The following is a 19823-nucleotide window of genomic DNA, read 5'->3' as shown; positions in this document are numbered from 1 at the left end:
TGAATAGTAATTATTAAATATCTAAATTTAAGAGTATTCATGTTGGTATTTGTTTTTAAAGAAGGATATTTTTGTGATGTACATGAATATACAAACAAAAAAGATATTTTTCATCAAGTCAAATAATTAAAATTGAATAAGTCACATTTTTTTAAAATTTGTCATTAAGTACCATAACGGTTGTTAAAAATAAAAATAGTTTTAAAACAATTTTAATTTAAAAAAAAGTAAAAATTATTAGCTTAAAATATATAATAATTATTTATTTAATTTATAGAATGCAATTTAATATCGTGGGGGGGGGGGGGGAAATTATGTTTTTTACAAATTTTAAAAATTTGAACTTGTGATTGACAATTAAAACTATAACAAAAAAAAAAAATATATTACTCTATGGAATTCCATTCAACGTCTAAAGACACGCAACAGTAGTGTCAGGTGTGTAGATGAATAAAAACTTATTATCCGGCGTCAGATGTTCAAAAAATATGAATTTAAATATATTCAAGTAATGAGAAGAAAAAGTGAAATATTTGTATGGATTAAATATCCGTTAGGATGATATTTTTTTGTCGTTTGTTTGCATTATTAAGTATATTTACAATTGGCAAAGGTAAGTTTGTTTTCATCAAAATGGCTGTCTTTTAAAACTATATGCTAAACAATTAAAATATTTATTTAAAATATTTCACTGCCATTGACGTTTTTAAAAAAACTATGAAAAAAACTTAAAGTAATAATACATGTACTCTCCTTCTGGCAGCAAATATTTTAAATTTTTCATTTAATAATTATGATGAATGTAATTCGAAATACCGTGTTTTGAAATAGGCTTTGTTTTGATTTATTATGAATGAAGTTGATGTTTTATAAAAAACTATTTTGCATTCAGTTTATTTTATAATTATTAGTTTTCTTTCACTTATTAATATATTATTATAATTATCAATTTAAAAAAAAAAGAATTATTTAACAATTTTAATACATTTTAAATTAGTTAAGATTATTTTTTGACATATGATTGATATTTATAATTTTAGGGTATCCTCATTTATTGACATATATAACTTCCAAAGATATTAGAATAGTTAATGTAACAAAAAATAATGCTAAGGACACAATTATTATTAGAGATTTGACAGAAGGAGCTGCTCTCGATTTCTGTTACAAAGCAGGTTTAATATGTTGGACTGATCATATGCTTGAAGTTATTCAATGTGCCAATTACAATGGCACACATGCAACTAATAAGGTATAAATTACACACATTTTAAGGAATTTTAATGTTAATTTTAAAATTGCTAACAATTTTTATGTTTAATTTTTTAGTTTTCGATAGTAAAAACTCAGGTCATGTCTCCTGATGGCATTGCTTGCGATTGGGTGACTCAAAAATTATATTGGACAGATGGAGATACAAAACGAATTGAAGTAGTTTCGTTAGTCACAAGACACAGGAAAGTCTTGTTTTGGGATGACATCGATCAACCGAGAGCAATAGCTTTAGTTCCTATGAAAAAGTAATTTTCTTCTCTAATGTCATCTTTTTCTTTTATAAATTTACATAATTAAAGTGACATATTGTCTTAATTTTTTTTTTAGGTTTATGTTTTGGACAGACTGGGGAGAAGTACCTAAAATAGAACGAGCTGATATGGATGGTTCTAATGATTCGAGAAAAGTAATTGTCAGCGATGATATATTTTGGCCAAATGGTATAAGTGTCGATTATGACAATGAGGTATTATTATTATATTTTTTTTTTTAACCTAAAAGTAAAACTAATGAAAATTTACAAATAAATATAACAATTTAATTCATTTTAAGGTTATTTATTGGGTGGATGGAAAATTACAATTTTTGGCAGTAGTTGATTACGATGGTAGAAATAGAAGGAAAATTCTTAAAACTGGTATGGAATACCCTTATGGCATAACATCTTTTCAAAATAAAATTTATTGGACTGATTGGAAAACTTGGTTAGTGAATACTAATTTTTTTTTTTTTATCATCAACTTTGATTATAATTCTTAAAATGTTTTTTGTTTTCATTTTTTCATATTTTTTTTTCCCCTGTTTTTAGCTTTGTGGAAACCTTTGATTATATTCAAATCATATCCAATTTCTCAGACCTTGTCTTTTCCTACAAATTCCCCGAGTTCCATTTGAAAATGATTCCTTCACTTATGGTATTTTATTTTTTTTTTAAATTTTATTATGGAGTACTCATTTATGTCGAAGAAATAAATTTTTACGTACAAAATTTTATCTTTTAGGTCAATTCATGAATTAGATAGAAATAATTCAAACGTTTCGCCGAAAAATATTTTAAATAGTGAATACGTGCCTACGGACGTGAGAGCTTACGAGCCTGAACGTCAGCCTTCAATGGACACTCCCTGCAATACAAACAACGGAGGGTGTTCACATTTATGTTTATTATCTACCAATCCTTCGGGATACAAATGCGCTTGTCCCACTGGTGTTAAACTCATTAACAAATACACTTGCGCTAATGGTTCTCAGGAAATATTAATCGTCGTTCAGCGCAACGGTATTAATAAAATTTCCCTAGATTGCCCGGATTACACGACTTTCAAACTTCCCCTGCAAGGCATTCGACATGCCATTGCCGTGGACTACGATCCGGTGGAAGATTTCATTTATTGGACCGATGATAATAATAAAGGGATACGACGGGCTAAAATCTCAGGAAGTCAACAAGAAGATATTATAATCACCGAAGTTCAACATTCCGATGGCATAGCCGTCGATTGGTTATCTAGAAATTTATTTTGGACCGATACCGGAACGGACAGAATAGAAGTTGCAACTTTGCAGGGTCTCTACCGAAAGGTTTTAATCAATAAAGATTTGGACGAGCCGAGAGGAATAGCCGTTGCTCCTGAGCACGGTTTGATTTTTTGGTCGGATTGGAGTAAGACCAAACCCAAAATCGAAAGATCAAACATGGACGGTTCGGACAGGAGGTTGTTGATAAGTGAAAATTTAGGTTGGCCTAACGGAATAGCTTTAGATTTAACGTTAGAAAAGTTGTACTGGTGTGATGCTCAAACCGATAAAATAGAGGTAAACGTATTATTATTATTATCGTTAAAATTTTTTAAATGCGTAAATAATATTTTAAAAAATTATGTATAGTCTTCAAGTTTCGATGGAACCGATCGTCGAGAAATCATAAGTGATAATTTATCTCATCCTTTCGGTTTGAGTTTGCTGGGAGATTATTTGTACTGGACCGACTGGAGTCAAAGGAGCATCGATAGAGTGAACAGGTTTACGTCTAGCAACAGGCAAATGATCGCGGATCAAATCGTCAACATAATGGATTTAAAAGCTGTTAAATTGGGATATTACAAGGGGAAAAATTTATGTTCCGTAAATAATGGAGGCTGCAATCATTTGTGTTTAAACAGGCCCAACAATAATTACACGTGCGATTGTCAAATAGGTATTTTTTTTTTAAACTTTTTCCGAAAATGATTTACCCACGCATTTGTCACCCCATTTTATTATTATTATTATTATTATTATTATAATGTGATTTCAGATTACGAATTAAGTTCGAACATGAAAACTTGCGTGTTGCCGGAAGCGTTTCTATTATTTTCTAGACGGGAAGCCATTGGTAAAATAAGCATAGAAAATCACAACAACGATTTAAATTTACCTATAGCCGGTGTGAAATATGCAAGGTATCACTTATTTCTCTAAACTTTAAAAAAAAAACCGTTAAAAACCGTTGAGTTTGAATTTTTTTTTAAAAATTATTTTAGCGGTTTGGATTTCGATAAAAACGACGGTCGAATTTATTGGGCTGATACGAAATTGAAAACGATCACGAGATCTTTCATAAACGGTTCGGACGTTGAAAAAATCATAGAATTCGGATTGGATATGCCTCAGAGTGTCGCAGTGGATTGGGTGTCTCACAATATATACTGGATCGATTCGGGTAATAAGAGGATAGAAGTTGCCAGAACGAACGGGACGTCTCGACGAGTTCTAATATGGAAAGATGTGGAGGAACCGTACAATTTAGTTTTGGATCCTAAACAAGGGTTTGTTTTGTTTTAATTAAACTGTAATTTCTTTTCTTCGGAGAAAAAATTTCGAAAAGTATTATGTTCAGGTACATGTATTGGTCGGATTGGTCTAAAATGGGAACTATCAAACGAGCGACAATGGATGGAAAGAACATTATTGATCTTGTCACGAATGTCGGTCGTGCGAACGGACTTACCATCGACGACGAGTATAGGAAATTATATTGGACGTCTAATAAACCGTCGATAGAATGTAGCAACCTAGACGGAACGAGCAGAAGAAAAATCATAAAAGATAATTTATCCAAACCTATCGGATTGTCCCAGTATCAGGTATGATACGTTCGATGGGGAAAAATTAATTTGTGTAAGAATTGCAGGAGTCATTCCGTAATTGTTTGCAGGATTACATTTACTGGACGGATTGGGAGACTGGAGCTATCGAAGCGGCTAATAAAACGACGGGACAAAATCGAACTTTGATTCACAGTAATTTGAAAGACGTGTCCGACATATTGGTGTATCATAAAAGAAGGCAAAGCGGTTGGAATCAGTGCGCGGTGAACAACGGAGGGTGTTCGCATCTTTGCCTGCCTCTACCCGGTGATAGTTACGCATGTAACTGCCCTATGCATTATCATTTGAACACGAACACGAATAAAACGTGTCTGAGTACGTTTTACCCCCCCCCCCCCAAATAAAATTGACGTGAATGTATCGATTATTGATTATGCATTTTAAATCATTTTTTTTTTCTGTTTTCCAGAACCCAAATCTTTCATATTGTTTTCGCAAAAGAATTCGATTCATAGATTGGTTCCGGATACGGACGATTGTCCGGATGTTATTTTACCCATACAGGGTGTAAAAAACGTACGAGCGATAGAATTCGATCCCATATCGCAATATTTATATTGGGTGAATAAAATTATTCAAATGATTTTTAATTAATAATTACAATTAATAATAATAATAATAATAATGATGATTGTTTTTTTTTGTGTGTGGTATCAGATCGACGGACGTTCTCAGTCCATAAGACGAAGCGATACGGAATCTAAAACGTCGACCGTGTTCACGATCACGGATAAAAATTTTCATCCATACGATTTAGCTTTGGATCCTTACACGAGATTATTATTTTGGAGTTGTGCAATATCGGATGTGATAAACGTGACGCGAATCGATTCGCCAACCGTGAAAGTCGATTCGATATTAAAAAATATATCGCACAAGCCTAGAAATTTGGCTTTGCATCCGGAACAAGGGTGAGAGACATTTTATAACCCCCTTAGATCGATCATTCTTGCCATCGATTGCGATAATATCCGAATGCGAATCTTTTTTAAATTTCAGGTTCCTATTTTGGACGGATCTCACGTCCGTTCACAAAGTTTACAGGTCGCGATTGGACGGTTCGGAAAAATTATTGATAGCAAACGATTTGAAAGACGTGACGTCGATTGCCGTCGACCGAGCTTCGAACCTTTTATTTTTCGCATATTCGTTTCAAATAGACGTTTGTAATTTGGACGGTCACAGAAGGTTGGTATTGATTTAATTGTGGAAATCTTTGCGTGTCCCCTCCTTTCCCCTCCCCCCTTTTTTTGGCGGTGGTGGTGGTGGTTAATTTTAATTTGTTTGTTCGTTCGTTCGTTGTTAGAAAAACGTTACTTAATCAAGTCGAAGTTGAAAGTTTGGCCATTCAAAAGAGCATGTTGTATTTGGTGACGAAAGATAATCACGTCATAGAGCAAATAAAAATCGCCAACGAATTACTTAAATTGAACAAGCATAGAAGAAACGTACTTACGAGAGTCATGCCCACGGATATGGTAGCCGTACAAATGCCTACCCTTAAGGTAAATTCACATTTATTATTATTATTATTATTATTTGATTCGTGACGTTTGTTACTCTATGATTTTTTAACTGTTAGATGTTGAAGTCTCATCCGTGCAGTGCGATAAATAAACTCGGTTGTTCTCACATTTGCGTCATCGTCGATTCCAGACCTTTTAATTCTCTTCACAGCAGAGGCGGGTTATATTACAACAGATCTGAATATTTATCATCATACAGTCATCAGGTGAATATGACCTTTACCTCATTCGTCCATTAATCGAATCATTTTTCAAAAGCTAACGAATAAAGTTTTTTTTTTCCCAGCTCGAAATACACAACAACGAATTCGACGAGTCTCACAACACTCTGGAAGACGTCGATGGAAGGTACGACGGCGTTAAAAATTTGGATAAATTTCCAATGGAACAACCGTCACTTTATCCGTTGAAAAGTAAATGCGCTTGTCCGATCGATCAAATCCTTACAGACGACAGGTGATCCAGAATTTTTTTAGATGATTTTGAATTTTGGCGGGATTTGAAAAAAAAAAAAAATTATTTATTTATTTCGCAGGACTTGTTCCGATTTGCCATCTTGCGGAGCCGATCATTTCACGTGTCTCGGAATGAAAAAAACCGGGGGTAAAGATTGCATTCCCATAGATTGGAGGTGCGACGGACAAGCGGATTGTTCGGACGGTTCAGACGAAACCGGTTGTCCCAATTGCGGTCCGAATCAATTTCAATGTTTGTCCGGGCATTGCATAGGTCGGTGATCGTATTGAAAACCTTTCGATGATTTTCCTTCTTCTTGCAGGCGGAAAATGCGGCGGGATTTGACGTTTGTTTGTGTTTCAGATTCGTCGTTTGTTTGCGACAGACAAGAAAATTGTCCGGACGGTTCGGACGAAGCGAAATGTTGCAAAGAGGGAGAATTTCAATGCGTGGGATCGGGAAGATGCATAGATCAATTGTCCGTTTGCGATGGGATAAACACGTGCGAAGATAATTCGGATGAAAATCCGTCCGCTTGTAACATCGCTTCCATACCATACGCGGATAAAAGTAATTTTAATGCTTGAAATTTTCCCTTTTCCCGGTTCATTTTTTAACGAAATTGTTTGTTTCCATTAGATTACACGGGATACGTTTTGGGTGTTATCGTTGTTTTCGCTTGTGCCATTTCTCTCATACCGCTCTCGATATACTGTTGCCGAAGGAAAAGAAATAGAATACCCGACGAAGTTGGAGATTCCGCGGGAGACCCGCTGGCACCGAAACCTTTTCAAAGTATGAAAATGCCCAAACCTACTAAAATACAAGATTCGGTGAGGATGTCCATGTTCAACGGAAGCACAACGAGTAACAGTTACGATAGGAATCACATAACAGGTGAGGGTCGGACGTTTAACGACGAGAATTTCGGGGGGGGATCCTCCCCCGCCGCCGAATTTATTTTTTTAATTTTTATTTTATGTTTTGCAGGAGCTTCGAGTTCGTCAACGTCGAACGGAATGTGCAGCGGAGCAAACGTGTATCCGGCGGAAACATTAAATCCTCCACCGTCTCCTGCCACGACGACGGAATCACGACGATGTTGTTCGGCGAGCGCGTCGCGATACAGACCATACAGACATTACAGAGTCATTAATCAACCTCCGCCACCGACACCCTGTTCGACGGACGTGTGCGATGAATCTGATTACGGGTGAGTCCCCCCCACCCGGCCCCCGGCCCCCAACGAGAAAACCTCTTAATGAATGAATGAATGAATGAATGAATGTTTTCAGGTATCGTCCTCAAACGGAAAGCGAGTACATGACGTACAGCAGAGGAACGGCTTCGGAATGCGATGGGGATCCATTTCCGCCACCACCGACTCCATCATCGTGTCCTCCATCACCTTCGAGCACTTATTTCAATCCACTACCTCCTCCTCCGAGTCCTAATCGACATCACTGAACATTTTTTAAACTCTTATAATTTAAAAAAAAAAAAAAAAAAAAAAAAACAAACATGGATGCCTTTGTGTAAATACTTACGACGCTTATTATTGAAATGCTCACTCATTGTTTAGTGTTAGTGAAAAAAAAAAAAAAAAATGTCATCATCATCATCATCTTGATCATCATCATCATCATTATTGTCATTATCATCATAACTTGTTACTTAAATAGCCTTTAATAAAATTATCACGATAATTGACAAACGCGACAGATTTTTTTTATTACTGATTTCGAGGACCAATGCGAGAATGACAAAACGTTATCATTATTATTATTAATGTAATGATTTGCTTTTGTTCGCGCCATGTTTTTTTTTTTTAAATATGTTTTTCAACGATAATAATAATAATCACTTGTTTTTTAAATAAACACACATGTTTTAATTTTTTTGTTGTTGTTACATTGCATCATTAAAAACCGTGCCTAAGCAAAAAGTTTTTATATTATTTTTTTTTGTAAATGTTAAAAGTTTTATATAGTACTTTTTTATTGTTTTTTTTTTTTTTTTAATTATTATTTTTTATTTTATTACGTGTCACAACGAAAGAAAAAAAAAGTGAGCCTATTTTTGTAAATAAATTTTGTTTTTTTTTTCGAAACGTATTTTTTAAATAATAAGTGCTTTTTACCTACGTATATATTATTATTATTATTAATATTAATATTCATTTGTTTATTTAAAAAAAAAAAAAAAAACTTTTTTGTAAATGACATTATATGAGAAATACATTTTTTATTATTATTATTAATTTTGTTTTTTTTTTTTTTTTTTTTTAAAAATCCTAATTATTCGATTTCCGTTAAATTTTTTTTTCAAACGTCGAAATTAAACGTTATTCCGGAAGTGACGAGTGGTGACATCTTTACGATGAATTTTTGAAAAACTTTAAGCTGGTGCTGCCATCTTTGCGATGAGTTTGAAAACTTTGAGACGTTGTTGCCACCACGACGCGTTCGTTAAATTTCAAAATGGAAAACGTTCGTAACGGTTTTTGTTTTAATAAAATCTTTTTTCTTTATTAATTTTTCACAATCGTTTAAAAAGTTAATTTAAAAGACAAGACAAAACTATTTACTTAATATCACAAACAAAAAGGAAAGGAAAAAACAAGGTAAAAAACAAAAAACCACTAATTATTTATATCAATTAATTTATAATAATAATAATTATACATATACATATATTTACCAAAAATATTTTAAATTTAAAAAAAAAATTACAATTACAATTAATTAATTAATTAAAAAACCTTAAATTTAAAAAGAAAGTGCGAGTATTTTATTTATTTTTTAATTTTCGTTCTTTTAAATACATAAAATTTCGGCACACACATAAAAAAAAGGTCACATTTTTAAAATTTAATAATAATAATAATGATAATAATCGTTTTACATTACCTACTTACTCTTACATAAATATATTTTTTTTAAAAAAAAAATTATAAAAAAACGAAAATTAATATTTATTATTATTATTATATAATATGAGCAACCGACAAAAAAAAATTTTTTTAATTCTTAATTACTACTTAATTAATTAATTAATTAATTAATTTTTTGTAGTTTTTATTTTACTTACAATTACAAAATAGTAAAAAAAAGAGTTTTTTTTTTCTTTTTTTTTTTTTTTTTGACTAGGGGGGCTTTTAAGGTAACTCTTAACATTTTCCCAAATTTAATAAAATAAATAAAAAATCGAAAAAAAAACCGTTAAATGACGTCATAACTGTCACGAACGAACGAACGAACGAACGAATGAATGAGAAGAGAAAAAAATTTTTTCGTTAATTTTTCACACTCCCCCCCACCATTTAAATAAAAAAATGTTTTATCGTCTGCTTAAAGTAATCCTCAACCTCAACAAATAGAATTTTTTTGTTTAAATAATAAATAAATAAATAAATAATCGAAATTTGACTATGGTATGGACGTGTGTGTGTGTGTGTGTGTGGTTGCGGGTTTTGAAAAAAAAAATGCGTGAAAATGTGGGGGTGTGTGTGTGTGTGTGTGGGGGGGGGTGGGAGTGGGGATGAGAAAGAGAGCCGTTTAAAATAATTTCGTATTTCCTGCATATAGTTATCGAAATAATAATAATAATGATAATAGTTGTAATTTGTTGTCCTTTTTTTTAAATGATGGCCGTGATGAGTCGAGCTTTGAAATTAACTAATCTTTCGCTTGTTTGTGCCAAACGCTGGAAAAACAAACAAACAAACAAACAAAAATTAATTAAATTGCAATTTTTTTTAAAAAGAAAAATGTCGAATGTTCGTTACCAATATTAAATCTTGCATGAGATTCGCTACACCACGGTTGGCGATGACAAAAAGCCTCGTTATCGGTCCTGGAATTCCAGTTTGATATCCGTCATCTAAAGCGTGACCATGAACGTGTTCGGTAACTCCAGAATGTGCTGCTTCGTCGTGTTGTTCCGATGCTCCACTTCCTGCAACCAACTGTCGAAAACGAAAATAAAATTATTATTATTATTATTGTTTGTTTGTTTTGCAAACGAAAAAGTTCGGATGATGCCCCAAATGACAACAACAACCACGACAACAATGACGACTTTATCTTTTTTTATTACTTTTTTAAATTGATTAAGGTGTGCGGACTCGATTGATTGATTGATCGAATGAATGAATGAATTATTAAATTTATGACGTAATAAAAAAGTTTGTCGCAAAAAGCAAAATGAACCTTAATTAATTAATAACGAAGTAAAGTGCGTGACCGTTAAAATGTCAGGTAAATAAAAAAAAAAAATTTTTTTTTCAATTTCAAAGATCTTATTTATTTCGTAACCGTTTTTTTAACGATTCGATAAATGGAAAAAAAAAAAAAAAAACGTGGCGTGGACAAAAAAAGTTACGACAACAACAAACGGTTGTTGACGTTACGCGTGAAACAAACGAATCCACAAAAATCAATTTATTTTACATTTAAAAAAAATAATAAAAATAAATTACCTAATGATAAAAACGATAAAAGATTAAGAGTGAGATAGAGAGAGAGAGAGGGGGAGAGAGTGGAAGAGACATAAAAAAATAAAAAGAGAGTGGGAGAGAGAGAGGAGGAGGAGAAAAAATAAAGAAAGAAAGAGAGAGGGAGGTGGGGAGAAAGAAATTAAGAAAGAGAGTCGTTAAAAAAGAGACAGAAAGAGACAGAAGAATAAAGAATGAAAAAGAGAGAGAGAGAGGCAGAAGGGAAAGAGAAGAAGGGAGACACAAATAGGTGGAGAACGAAATGTAGAGAGAGAGAAAAAAAATAAAGAAAAAGAGTCGTTAAAAAAAAAGACAGAGAGAGATAGAGAGACAGAAAGGTAATAAAGAATAGAGAGATACAGAGAGACAAATAAAAAGGTAGATAGAGAAAGAGAGAGAGAGAGACAGAAAAAGAGAAGAAATGAGACAGAAAAGAGAGAGAGAGAGATTAAAAATGTCAAAGGGAAAGAGGGAAACAAAAAAAGAGATACATAAAAGAAAAAGAGAAGAAAAGAAAGAGAGAGAGAGAGAAAGAAAACGTTAGTGACAAATGGACGAAATAGAAGTGGAATAAGAATAAAATAACGTTTCGTTCCACGTAAAAACTTTTCCAAAAATTCCAACCGTCAATGTTATACGTTGATAATTTAATCGGACGTTGTAGTAAAAATTTTTTCCAGGGCCTAAAGGAAATTAACCCCCCAGCTTATTTTCAATCATTAATTAGAACATTTTATTTAAAAAAAAAAAAAAAAAAATTAACGATTTGATTTAACAGGTATTAAGGTATGTCGTTTTCGTTACAAATTACATTAATTATTACCTCCACGTTTATTTTTATTTTTATTTTTTTCTCCAGGTGAGATTGATATCAGGTATGACACGTACCAATAATATTATTATTATTACCTTGCCTTCGGCCATTTTTTTTTTATTACCCGTCGATTATGGTAGTGAAAGTTAAATAGGTGAATTTGACGGTTTACTCGAGTTTTTATTTAATCTATGGAAAAATTTTTCTTTCACTTAAACGCTGTAATTAATAACTTCCGGTCGTTTAAAAAAACGCGCGTTTTTATCTTACCGTCGTATACAATTTGAAAAATGTTAACTAATAATAATAATAATAATAATAAATTAATTTTTTGCGGTTGTTACGTCGCACAAAATATTTTCTTAAGTGTTTTTTTTTTGTTTGTCGGTGTCGCCAATTTGTCCGGAAATTTTGTCGCTCATTTACAAACATTTTAACGTTTTTTCTCGAAGCGGAAATTATGACGTCATTTCCATTGATTCCAACCCTTTTTCTTTCTAACAAACGTTTTACCAAAAACTTTGACAATAACAAACAACGAACAACTTCAGTAACAATAAATTTAACTTTTAGTTTTTTTTTTTTTAACGATCGTTCATTTGTTTAATTTATTATTATTATTAAAAAAAATGAATAAAACAAACAAACAAACAAACAAACAAATTAATGCGTACATGCCACCATATTCTCTCTTTAAAAAAAAAACCCAAGTAGTAGTGCTAATTTCATACAAACTACATTTTACAAAAAAAATTACAATCAAACAAACTCGAGTGAATAATAATAATGATGATAATAATAATAATAACTACATGGGTTAAAAACCGAACGACTACATTTTCCATAGAGAGTGTGTGTGTGTGTGTGTGTGTGTGTTTGTGTGCGTGTAAATATAAACGTGATTTTGTTTTTTTTTTTTTTTTTTCTACGATGAAATTTTTTTTGTTTTTATTACCGTCGTGTTATCAAAGCCTGATGACGTATTGAACGATTGTGACATGACGTCAAAAGATTCAAACGATGACGACACATCATTCGTATAACTTTGTCGATTGACGTTATCAGTTCCTGTTATCGTACGGTAAATGGTTCCAATTGCTCTTCCAGCTCCATCAAATGATTTCTAAATATCACACCAATAATTTTTTACTATTTCTAGAAAATTCATCATCCCTTAATTTACCCCCTACTTCATGACGATGACGATAACGATGACGATGCTAATGATGATGATGATGATGATAATGATAAAATGATCGTGACGGACATCGTTTTAAACATTTATTTATTTATTTATTTATTTTGAACCCGAAAGGTTACCCCAAAAATTTATTATTATTATTATTTTTTTTTCGTGTAACAAACTTTTAATCTCCCATTAAATTTATTATTATTATTATTATTATTATTATCATTTAAATTAATGACTTTCGAGATTTAATCTTTCGACATTTAAAAATGATAACGTAATCTATTTTAACGTGAACAAACGAATCTCATTCTTTATCATTATTATTATCATTTTTTTTACAATTTACTTAACGAAACGGAGGGGGAGAGAGGGGGGGCAAGGCATTAACGAATCGTCGTTCGATACAAACGATAATAATAATAATTTTTTTTAATATCAAAAATTCTCGTTACGTGCGTGTGTAAGGTAGCGAATGATAAGCTCGTGACACGACGTCATTTTTTTTTTCTATCTTTCCTTCCCCTCTTTTTCTTTGACATTTTAATGTCGTAATAATAATGATAATAATAATTATTTATTTATTTATTATGAATCAAAGGACAAACAACCTAAATAAATCACGGATTGATGAAAATAATTATACAGAAGGTCGGTGAATTATGCATTAATTCAAAATGATCAAAGTACGAGGGCAAAAAAAAAACCGTTTACCCCTCCCTTCCCTCACCCCTATTCCTTTCTCCTCCCTCACTCTCTCCCCTCCCCTCCTCACCCCCGCCTCTTTGAACCGAATAATAAAATCAAGTAACGATTTAATTTGTATTATTTACAAAAAAAAATCCTATTCGTCCCATTTAATTCGATCAATTAAATTTTCATTTACTGACGTTTCCTTTATTATCATTATTATTTCATAATTATTTCTAGAAAAGTAGCGTGCGCCATATTTATCAAATAATTTAAATAATCATTTATGTTTTTAAATATTTGTCCTTTAAACACGAAAAAAACGAATAAATGGTGAAATAATTAAGAAGTTTTTCTATATGTGAAAAAAACGTCATTTTCTTCTTCCACGTTTTTTTTATACCGAGATAAAGGATTCGATTATCTCGAATTTCGAGAAAAAAAAATGGCGGGGTTTACTTAGGAAAAATCACAAATGGGTGAGAGAAATCGAATGAAATTTTTTTTTTTTTGGTCCGTAGAAAAAAAAATGTGGAAAAACTTACCCTAATTATATCGAATAAAAAATTTCCAGAACCACCGTCAGAGGTTCCATCACCTCCAGAACTTCCACCCCATAGATTTCCAAAAACTCCTAATCTTTTACTTCTAGAATTTTCATCATTATCTGTTATTTCAACATCGTCGTTAAATTCTTCTTGAGAAGAATCAGCTTTGTCGCTGACTTCTAAAAAAAAAAAAAAAAAAAAAATTTTTCGTATTTATCTCTCTCTCTCTCTCTCTCTCTCTCTCTCTCTCTCTCTCTCTCTCCATTCATTATTATTATTATTATTTAAAATACCTCCAGAAGCTGCCGTTTGAAGATCTTTTTCTGTTTTTAATGGAACGAATGGTACTCGCACTTCTTTTGATTCTGATGCTGATTCAGAGAGAACGTTTTGTTCTTCTCCTCCCTGTCCCTGAAAAAGAAAAATTATTTATTTATTTATTTAATTATTATTATTATTAATAAATAATTTACGACGGCATTTAATTATTTTTATTAACGGTCGTAATGTAGAAATTGATATGCTTTTTTTTTCTGTTTTAAACATTATGATTTATTATGTAAAAGTTATTATTATTATTATTATTATGATCATCGTGTTTAAACGTGTGAATATGTTGCGAAAACAAAAAAAGATGTGTAATCATGTGGGAAATTTTATTTATTTATTTTTCCATATTAAAAATAAATAAATTTTTATTATTTTTTTTTTAATATCGAGTTCAAGTTACTCTTCTTTCGACTTATTATTATTATTATTATTATTATTATTATTATTATTATTATTATTATTATTATTATTATTCGGTCAAGATTATCAACTATTTAGACATCAACTCGACAACCGACTTTTAAACTTTATTATTATTATTATTATACAATCGACAGAAAGAAAAAAAACCTGAATTTCAATTCATAATGCAATAATAATTATTCATGTTTATATTTTCATTAAAAAAATTTTTTTCTTTTATTTACTCAATAATTGACCGATATATCGATCGATATATCGATAAAAATCGAGTTTTTTTTTTTTTTGATTCCACCGCTTTGTGAATTTTTCTTTCTCGAATTTCAAAAAAAAAAAAAATTAATTAAAGGAATTTTAAAAATTACATTATCTACATCACGCCATTTTGAACTTACTAAAAAAAAAAAAAAAAGGCGGGAAATAATCGATCCGTGTGTGAGAGAAAATATTTTAAACTGTTTGATGTGTAAATAAATAATAATAAGTATAAATTATTATTATTATTATTACTTTGATTTTTCTAACGTAAATTTATTACTATTCGACTGTTCGAAAAATCGACGGATGTAAAAAAAAAAAATTTCAAACAGTCTACCGTTTGAAAATACGTTGATTTTTCGAACTGTCGTTTTACTTTTTTAAAAAAAAAAACCGTTTTTTTTTCGAACACGAATGCAGTGTTCGAACAGTCCGCTGTCCGAAAAATCGACGGAGATAAAAAAATTTCAAACAGTCTACTGTTTGAAAATACGTTGATTTTTCGAACAGTCGTTTTACTTTTTAAAAAAAAAACCGTTTTTTTTTCGAACACGAATCCATTCGAACAGTCCGCTGTCCGAAAAATCGACGGAGATAAAAAATTTCAAGTGTTTAAAAATACGTTGATTTTTTGAACAGTGAACTGTTCGAAAAATTGCTTGTTTTGTTTTTAACACGTCGATTTTTCGAACAGTGGACTGTTCGAAAAATTGTTTGTTTTGTTTTTAACACGTTGATTTTTCGAACGGTGGACTGTTCGAAAAATTTGTTCGTTTTGTTTTTATTTCCGTCGAATTTTCGAACAGTTGTTTTAGTTTAAAAAAAACGGTTTTTTTTTGTTTCGAACACAAATGCAAATTAAAAGTTAAATTGATTATTGACACATGAGGCATTTCATTTTTAAATAATACATAAAAATAAGTTAACTTACATAGACATATAAACAAGAAAATGTGTTTTAAATGTGTGTGTGTTTCATGTACGTTCGAGTACGTGTTTGTGTTTGTGTTTGTTTGTGTATGCGCGTGTGTAAAATCATAACGTTTAGCGTTACAGAATCGTAAACGTCACTCATGGATGCCAAGTTAAGTTGTAGTAGTAGCAGTTGAAAAAAGTTTAATAACGAAAAGCCAAAAACAAAAACAAATCTTATAAAAATCCATAAATGAATTTGTTAGATTTTTACAAGACACATTTCAATAACGTCAGTGACGTCACAACGTCATATTATATAAAAGTGTAAAGTTTTAATGAAGGTAAATACGTTCCATAGAGTAAAAAAAAAAAAAAAAGCCCCCAGTTTTAATATGATTACGTATGACAAAAAAAAAAAAAAAATTGATTTATACATGCCAATTAGTAATTAAAAAAAAAAAAAATAATAATAATAATGATGAAAAAATAATAAAATTCTACGCAAATCTGATTTTCAAATCAGTTTTTTATTTTTTTTTTATTTTTTGCGCAGTCGCATAACAGATGATGATTTGAATGAATTTTGATCCAATCAATGATTGATTCCATGATTGATTTCACCCCCACAAAAAAAAAAAAAAAAAAAATGCGATGATAAATTTTCCCTGGGTTCATAGCCAGAATTTTTTTGTTTTTCATGATTCTTATGTTAATTATTATTATTATCATGCTTTGTTGCCATGAAGAATCAACAGGAGCATTCCGCTGCTGATTTGTGATGAAAATGTGGTAAAAAAAAAAAAATTTTTAAGTAATAATAATAATAAATAAGAAAATAAATACAAAAATGGAGTTTTGACCCCCTTTCTCTCTCCCCTCCCTCCGCTGTGTGTGTAGTGGGTGAGGGGAGGGTGAGGGGGGGGGCAAAACTACGACATTTTTCCCCGAAGACAAAAATTTTTAAACTTTGCAAAGCATTTTTGAATTTTGTGTATTTGTTTTTTTTTTTTTTTTTTGTGACATTGAAGAATAAATTTTCAGGCAAAATAACAATAATTTTGTGACACCTTTTTTTTTTTTCCTATCATCATCATCATCATCGACACTCCTTTTTTTGCTTCCGATTGAATTTCCATTGTCATCCTCCGACGTTGTCGATATAAGATTGTCATTGCTATCCTCAACAAATGTTGTCGTACTTTCTTCTTCTTGTTGATCAGTAACGGTTGTTGTTGTAAAACTACTACTATCGTCTTGTTGCATTCCAATCGTCGTACTTTCAACTTTTACCTCTTCCTCTTCTTCTTCCTCATCTTCATCTTCATCCGGTGGAAACGTAGGTAAAACAATTGATATCCTCCTTGTTGAATTTTCAGAATTTCCTCCTCCACCACCACCTAATCCTCCTCCCGCATTACCTCCTAAAGCACCACTAAGTACAGATCTACCAACTACTCTGAATACAACTCTAGTTATTTCCTGTATTTTATCATCTATCATCTACAAGTATTAAGTTATTTTATATTTTTAATAAACAATATTTATATATATATCATTTCTCTTCAATGATTGATTGATTGATTGATTGATTGATTGTCGAATCCCCCCTCCCTCCCTTTTTAAAAATTTAATTCGAATTATTTATAAAATTACATTGTGGTCGAGTGAAAGGAAAAATATTAAAATGAAAATTTTTTATTTGTTTTTTTTTTACAGGATGATACTAACCGGAAACGGAAGAAATAGACTCATAATGGCTGACGTGAAGAATGGATTTAAGGTAAGGAAAATATAAATTATTTAATGGAATGATAATGATAATAATCGGCAAACATTGAAAAATTAATAAGGAGAACGGCAAAGTTTAAAAAAAAAAAAGGAGAAAATTATATTATTATTATTATTATTATCAACAACAATTTTATTGTTTATTGTCGACGTGTTTTACCATCTAATAATATAAATATATAAATTTCTCCTAATTTATTATCATTATTATTATTATTTTTTGTAATTATTATCGAAAGAGTCAAAAAAAAAAAAAAAAAAAATGTCTGCCGATTGTTTTAAAAAAAATCGTAAGTGTTGTTCTTCTGTTTGTGTCGTGTAACTAGAATCTAATTAAACGTTTTAAAAAATCTCTTATTATTATTATAACACGCGGAGAAATTTTATTATTATTATTATTATTATTATTATTATTCGAATCGTCGTAAATAAAAAAAAAATGGGAATTTGAATCGCCGCCGCCATGTTTTCGCGGGTAAATCCAATATTACATTGACGTATGTAAAAAAAAAAAAAAAAAATTTACAGAAAAATCAAGGGAGTCAACATTTCTAATTAAAAAAAAAAATGTTACGTAACAAATTAATAATAATAAAAATAAAAAGCAAACAAACAAACAAACAAACAGACAAACATTTGAACGTGCAACCTTTGATCTTTAACATTGTTTTTTTTTTTTACTATAAGTCACCACCGCCTTTTTAGAATACGAAAAAAAGTGGTTGTTAACATTGATTAATTAACGTGGGAGAAAGTTTACAAAATCGTTATTGAATCTTTTTTAAAGTTTTTTATCTCTATGCTGAATTTGGTTGTATTCCCCCCACTCTCATCCCCCCATATAGGCACTCATTTAAATTTATTTCGGGTCTCCCCGCTTTTTAATACTCAATTGTGAAAAATATAAATAATTTTAAAATTATAGTCGGAAAGAAATTTAAAAAAAAAAAAAATGAAATTCTAAAGAAAAGAAAGTTGCCACGTAAAAAAACAAAACAAATAAAAAAAAAAAAAAAAAATGGAGAAAAAGAAGAAGAAGAAGAAAAGATTTTTAATTGAGAATTATAAAAGATGTTTTCTTTAGACTTTTGTTTCATTTTAGTAATGGCTAATTGATTTATCAATACTTTCACTTTACACGTATTCAAAAACGTTTTTCCTTTGAGTGAGAAAAAAAAAAAAATTGTTTGCATTTGTTTTTTGTAGGTAAATTACATAATTTCCTTTGAATGTGAACCATTTCCATGCTAAAACATTCAATTCGTTAAGAACAAAACGCGATACGACCTGGCATCGTAATTCGAACTAATAACCACTTCGGGCCCGCCAAAAATTTTATGATGGCGATGTGTCACGTGACACACGTTACCTCTCATCTTCAAGTGCATTATTACCTAACGAATTTTTATATTCTTCCGCCAAAACAAGAACGAGATAGATGTTACATGTTTCCAATAGGTCTGTTTCTTTTGGAGACAAATAAAGCTCAAATGCTTTTCCCTCTTTCTCTCTCTCTTTCTCTCTCTCTCTCTCTCTCTCTTTCTTCAATCACAGACCTCGAGGATAGTCGGTCAGGTGTTGCATAGAGTAATAGATACTAGCCTAAAGGGTGCGAGTCCGCGTAAAAACATACGTTTTTTTTCTTCCGGTAAAACGTCACATTATAAACAAACAATCGAAACCCACCGCCATGTTTTTTTTTGTTTTCTTACTCTATGATTTCGTCGTCGGGGTGGTCGTTTATTGTAAACATTACGTAATTTTATTTTAACAAATCTCAATCGATTTCAATCATTTATTTATTTATTTATTTATTAATGTTTTAATAATAATAATAATAATAAAAAGTAATTAAATCGTATTGACGTCAGAAAATATTAGCAATTTAATAATAATAATAATTTTTTTTAAATCGTGTTGTCGCACACATGACAAAGTACAAAATTACGATTTAAATTATCGTTAAATTA

General features: G+C 30.8%; 2 protein-coding genes across 2 annotated transcripts; one reads left to right on the top strand and one right to left on the bottom strand.

Annotated features, from left to right (window-relative positions):
• Positions 1-558: 558 nt before the first annotated feature.
• On the top strand, positions 559-7873 carry Phum_PHUM086410 (low-density lipoprotein receptor, putative; the record flags this gene model as incomplete). Its single annotated transcript, XM_002423742.1, has 22 exons — positions 559-613; positions 1041-1252; positions 1330-1520; positions 1603-1741; positions 1828-1979; positions 2277-3090; positions 3163-3472; positions 3572-3716; positions 3798-4082; positions 4154-4400; positions 4472-4739; positions 4834-4985; positions 5082-5335; positions 5424-5612; positions 5731-5929; positions 6007-6156; positions 6237-6406; positions 6486-6679; positions 6770-6976; positions 7046-7303; positions 7397-7619; positions 7702-7873. The coding sequence occupies 22 exons, from the start codon at positions 559-561 to the stop codon at positions 7871-7873; spliced, it is 4986 nt and encodes a 1661-aa protein (XP_002423787.1).
• A 2172-nt stretch (positions 7874-10045) lies between these two features.
• Positions 10046-17565, bottom strand: Phum_PHUM086400 (uncharacterized protein; the record flags this gene model as incomplete). The annotated part of the gene is made up of 6 exons (XM_002423741.1): positions 10046-10111; positions 10194-10373; positions 12671-12838; positions 14140-14321; positions 17133-17341; positions 17402-17565. The coding sequence occupies 6 exons, from the start codon at positions 17563-17565 to the stop codon at positions 10046-10048; spliced, it is 969 nt and encodes a 322-aa protein (XP_002423786.1).
• Between the last annotated feature and the right edge of the window lie 2258 nt (positions 17566-19823).

The sequence above is a fragment of the Pediculus humanus genome, genomic scaffold (assembly GCF_000006295.1).
Source record: "Pediculus humanus corporis 1103172107436 genomic scaffold, whole genome shotgun sequence".
NCBI lineage: Eukaryota > Metazoa > Arthropoda > Insecta > Psocodea > Pediculidae > Pediculus > Pediculus humanus.
Note: the sequence above shows the minus strand (reverse complement) of the source record. Positions and strands in the feature narration are given on the sequence as shown.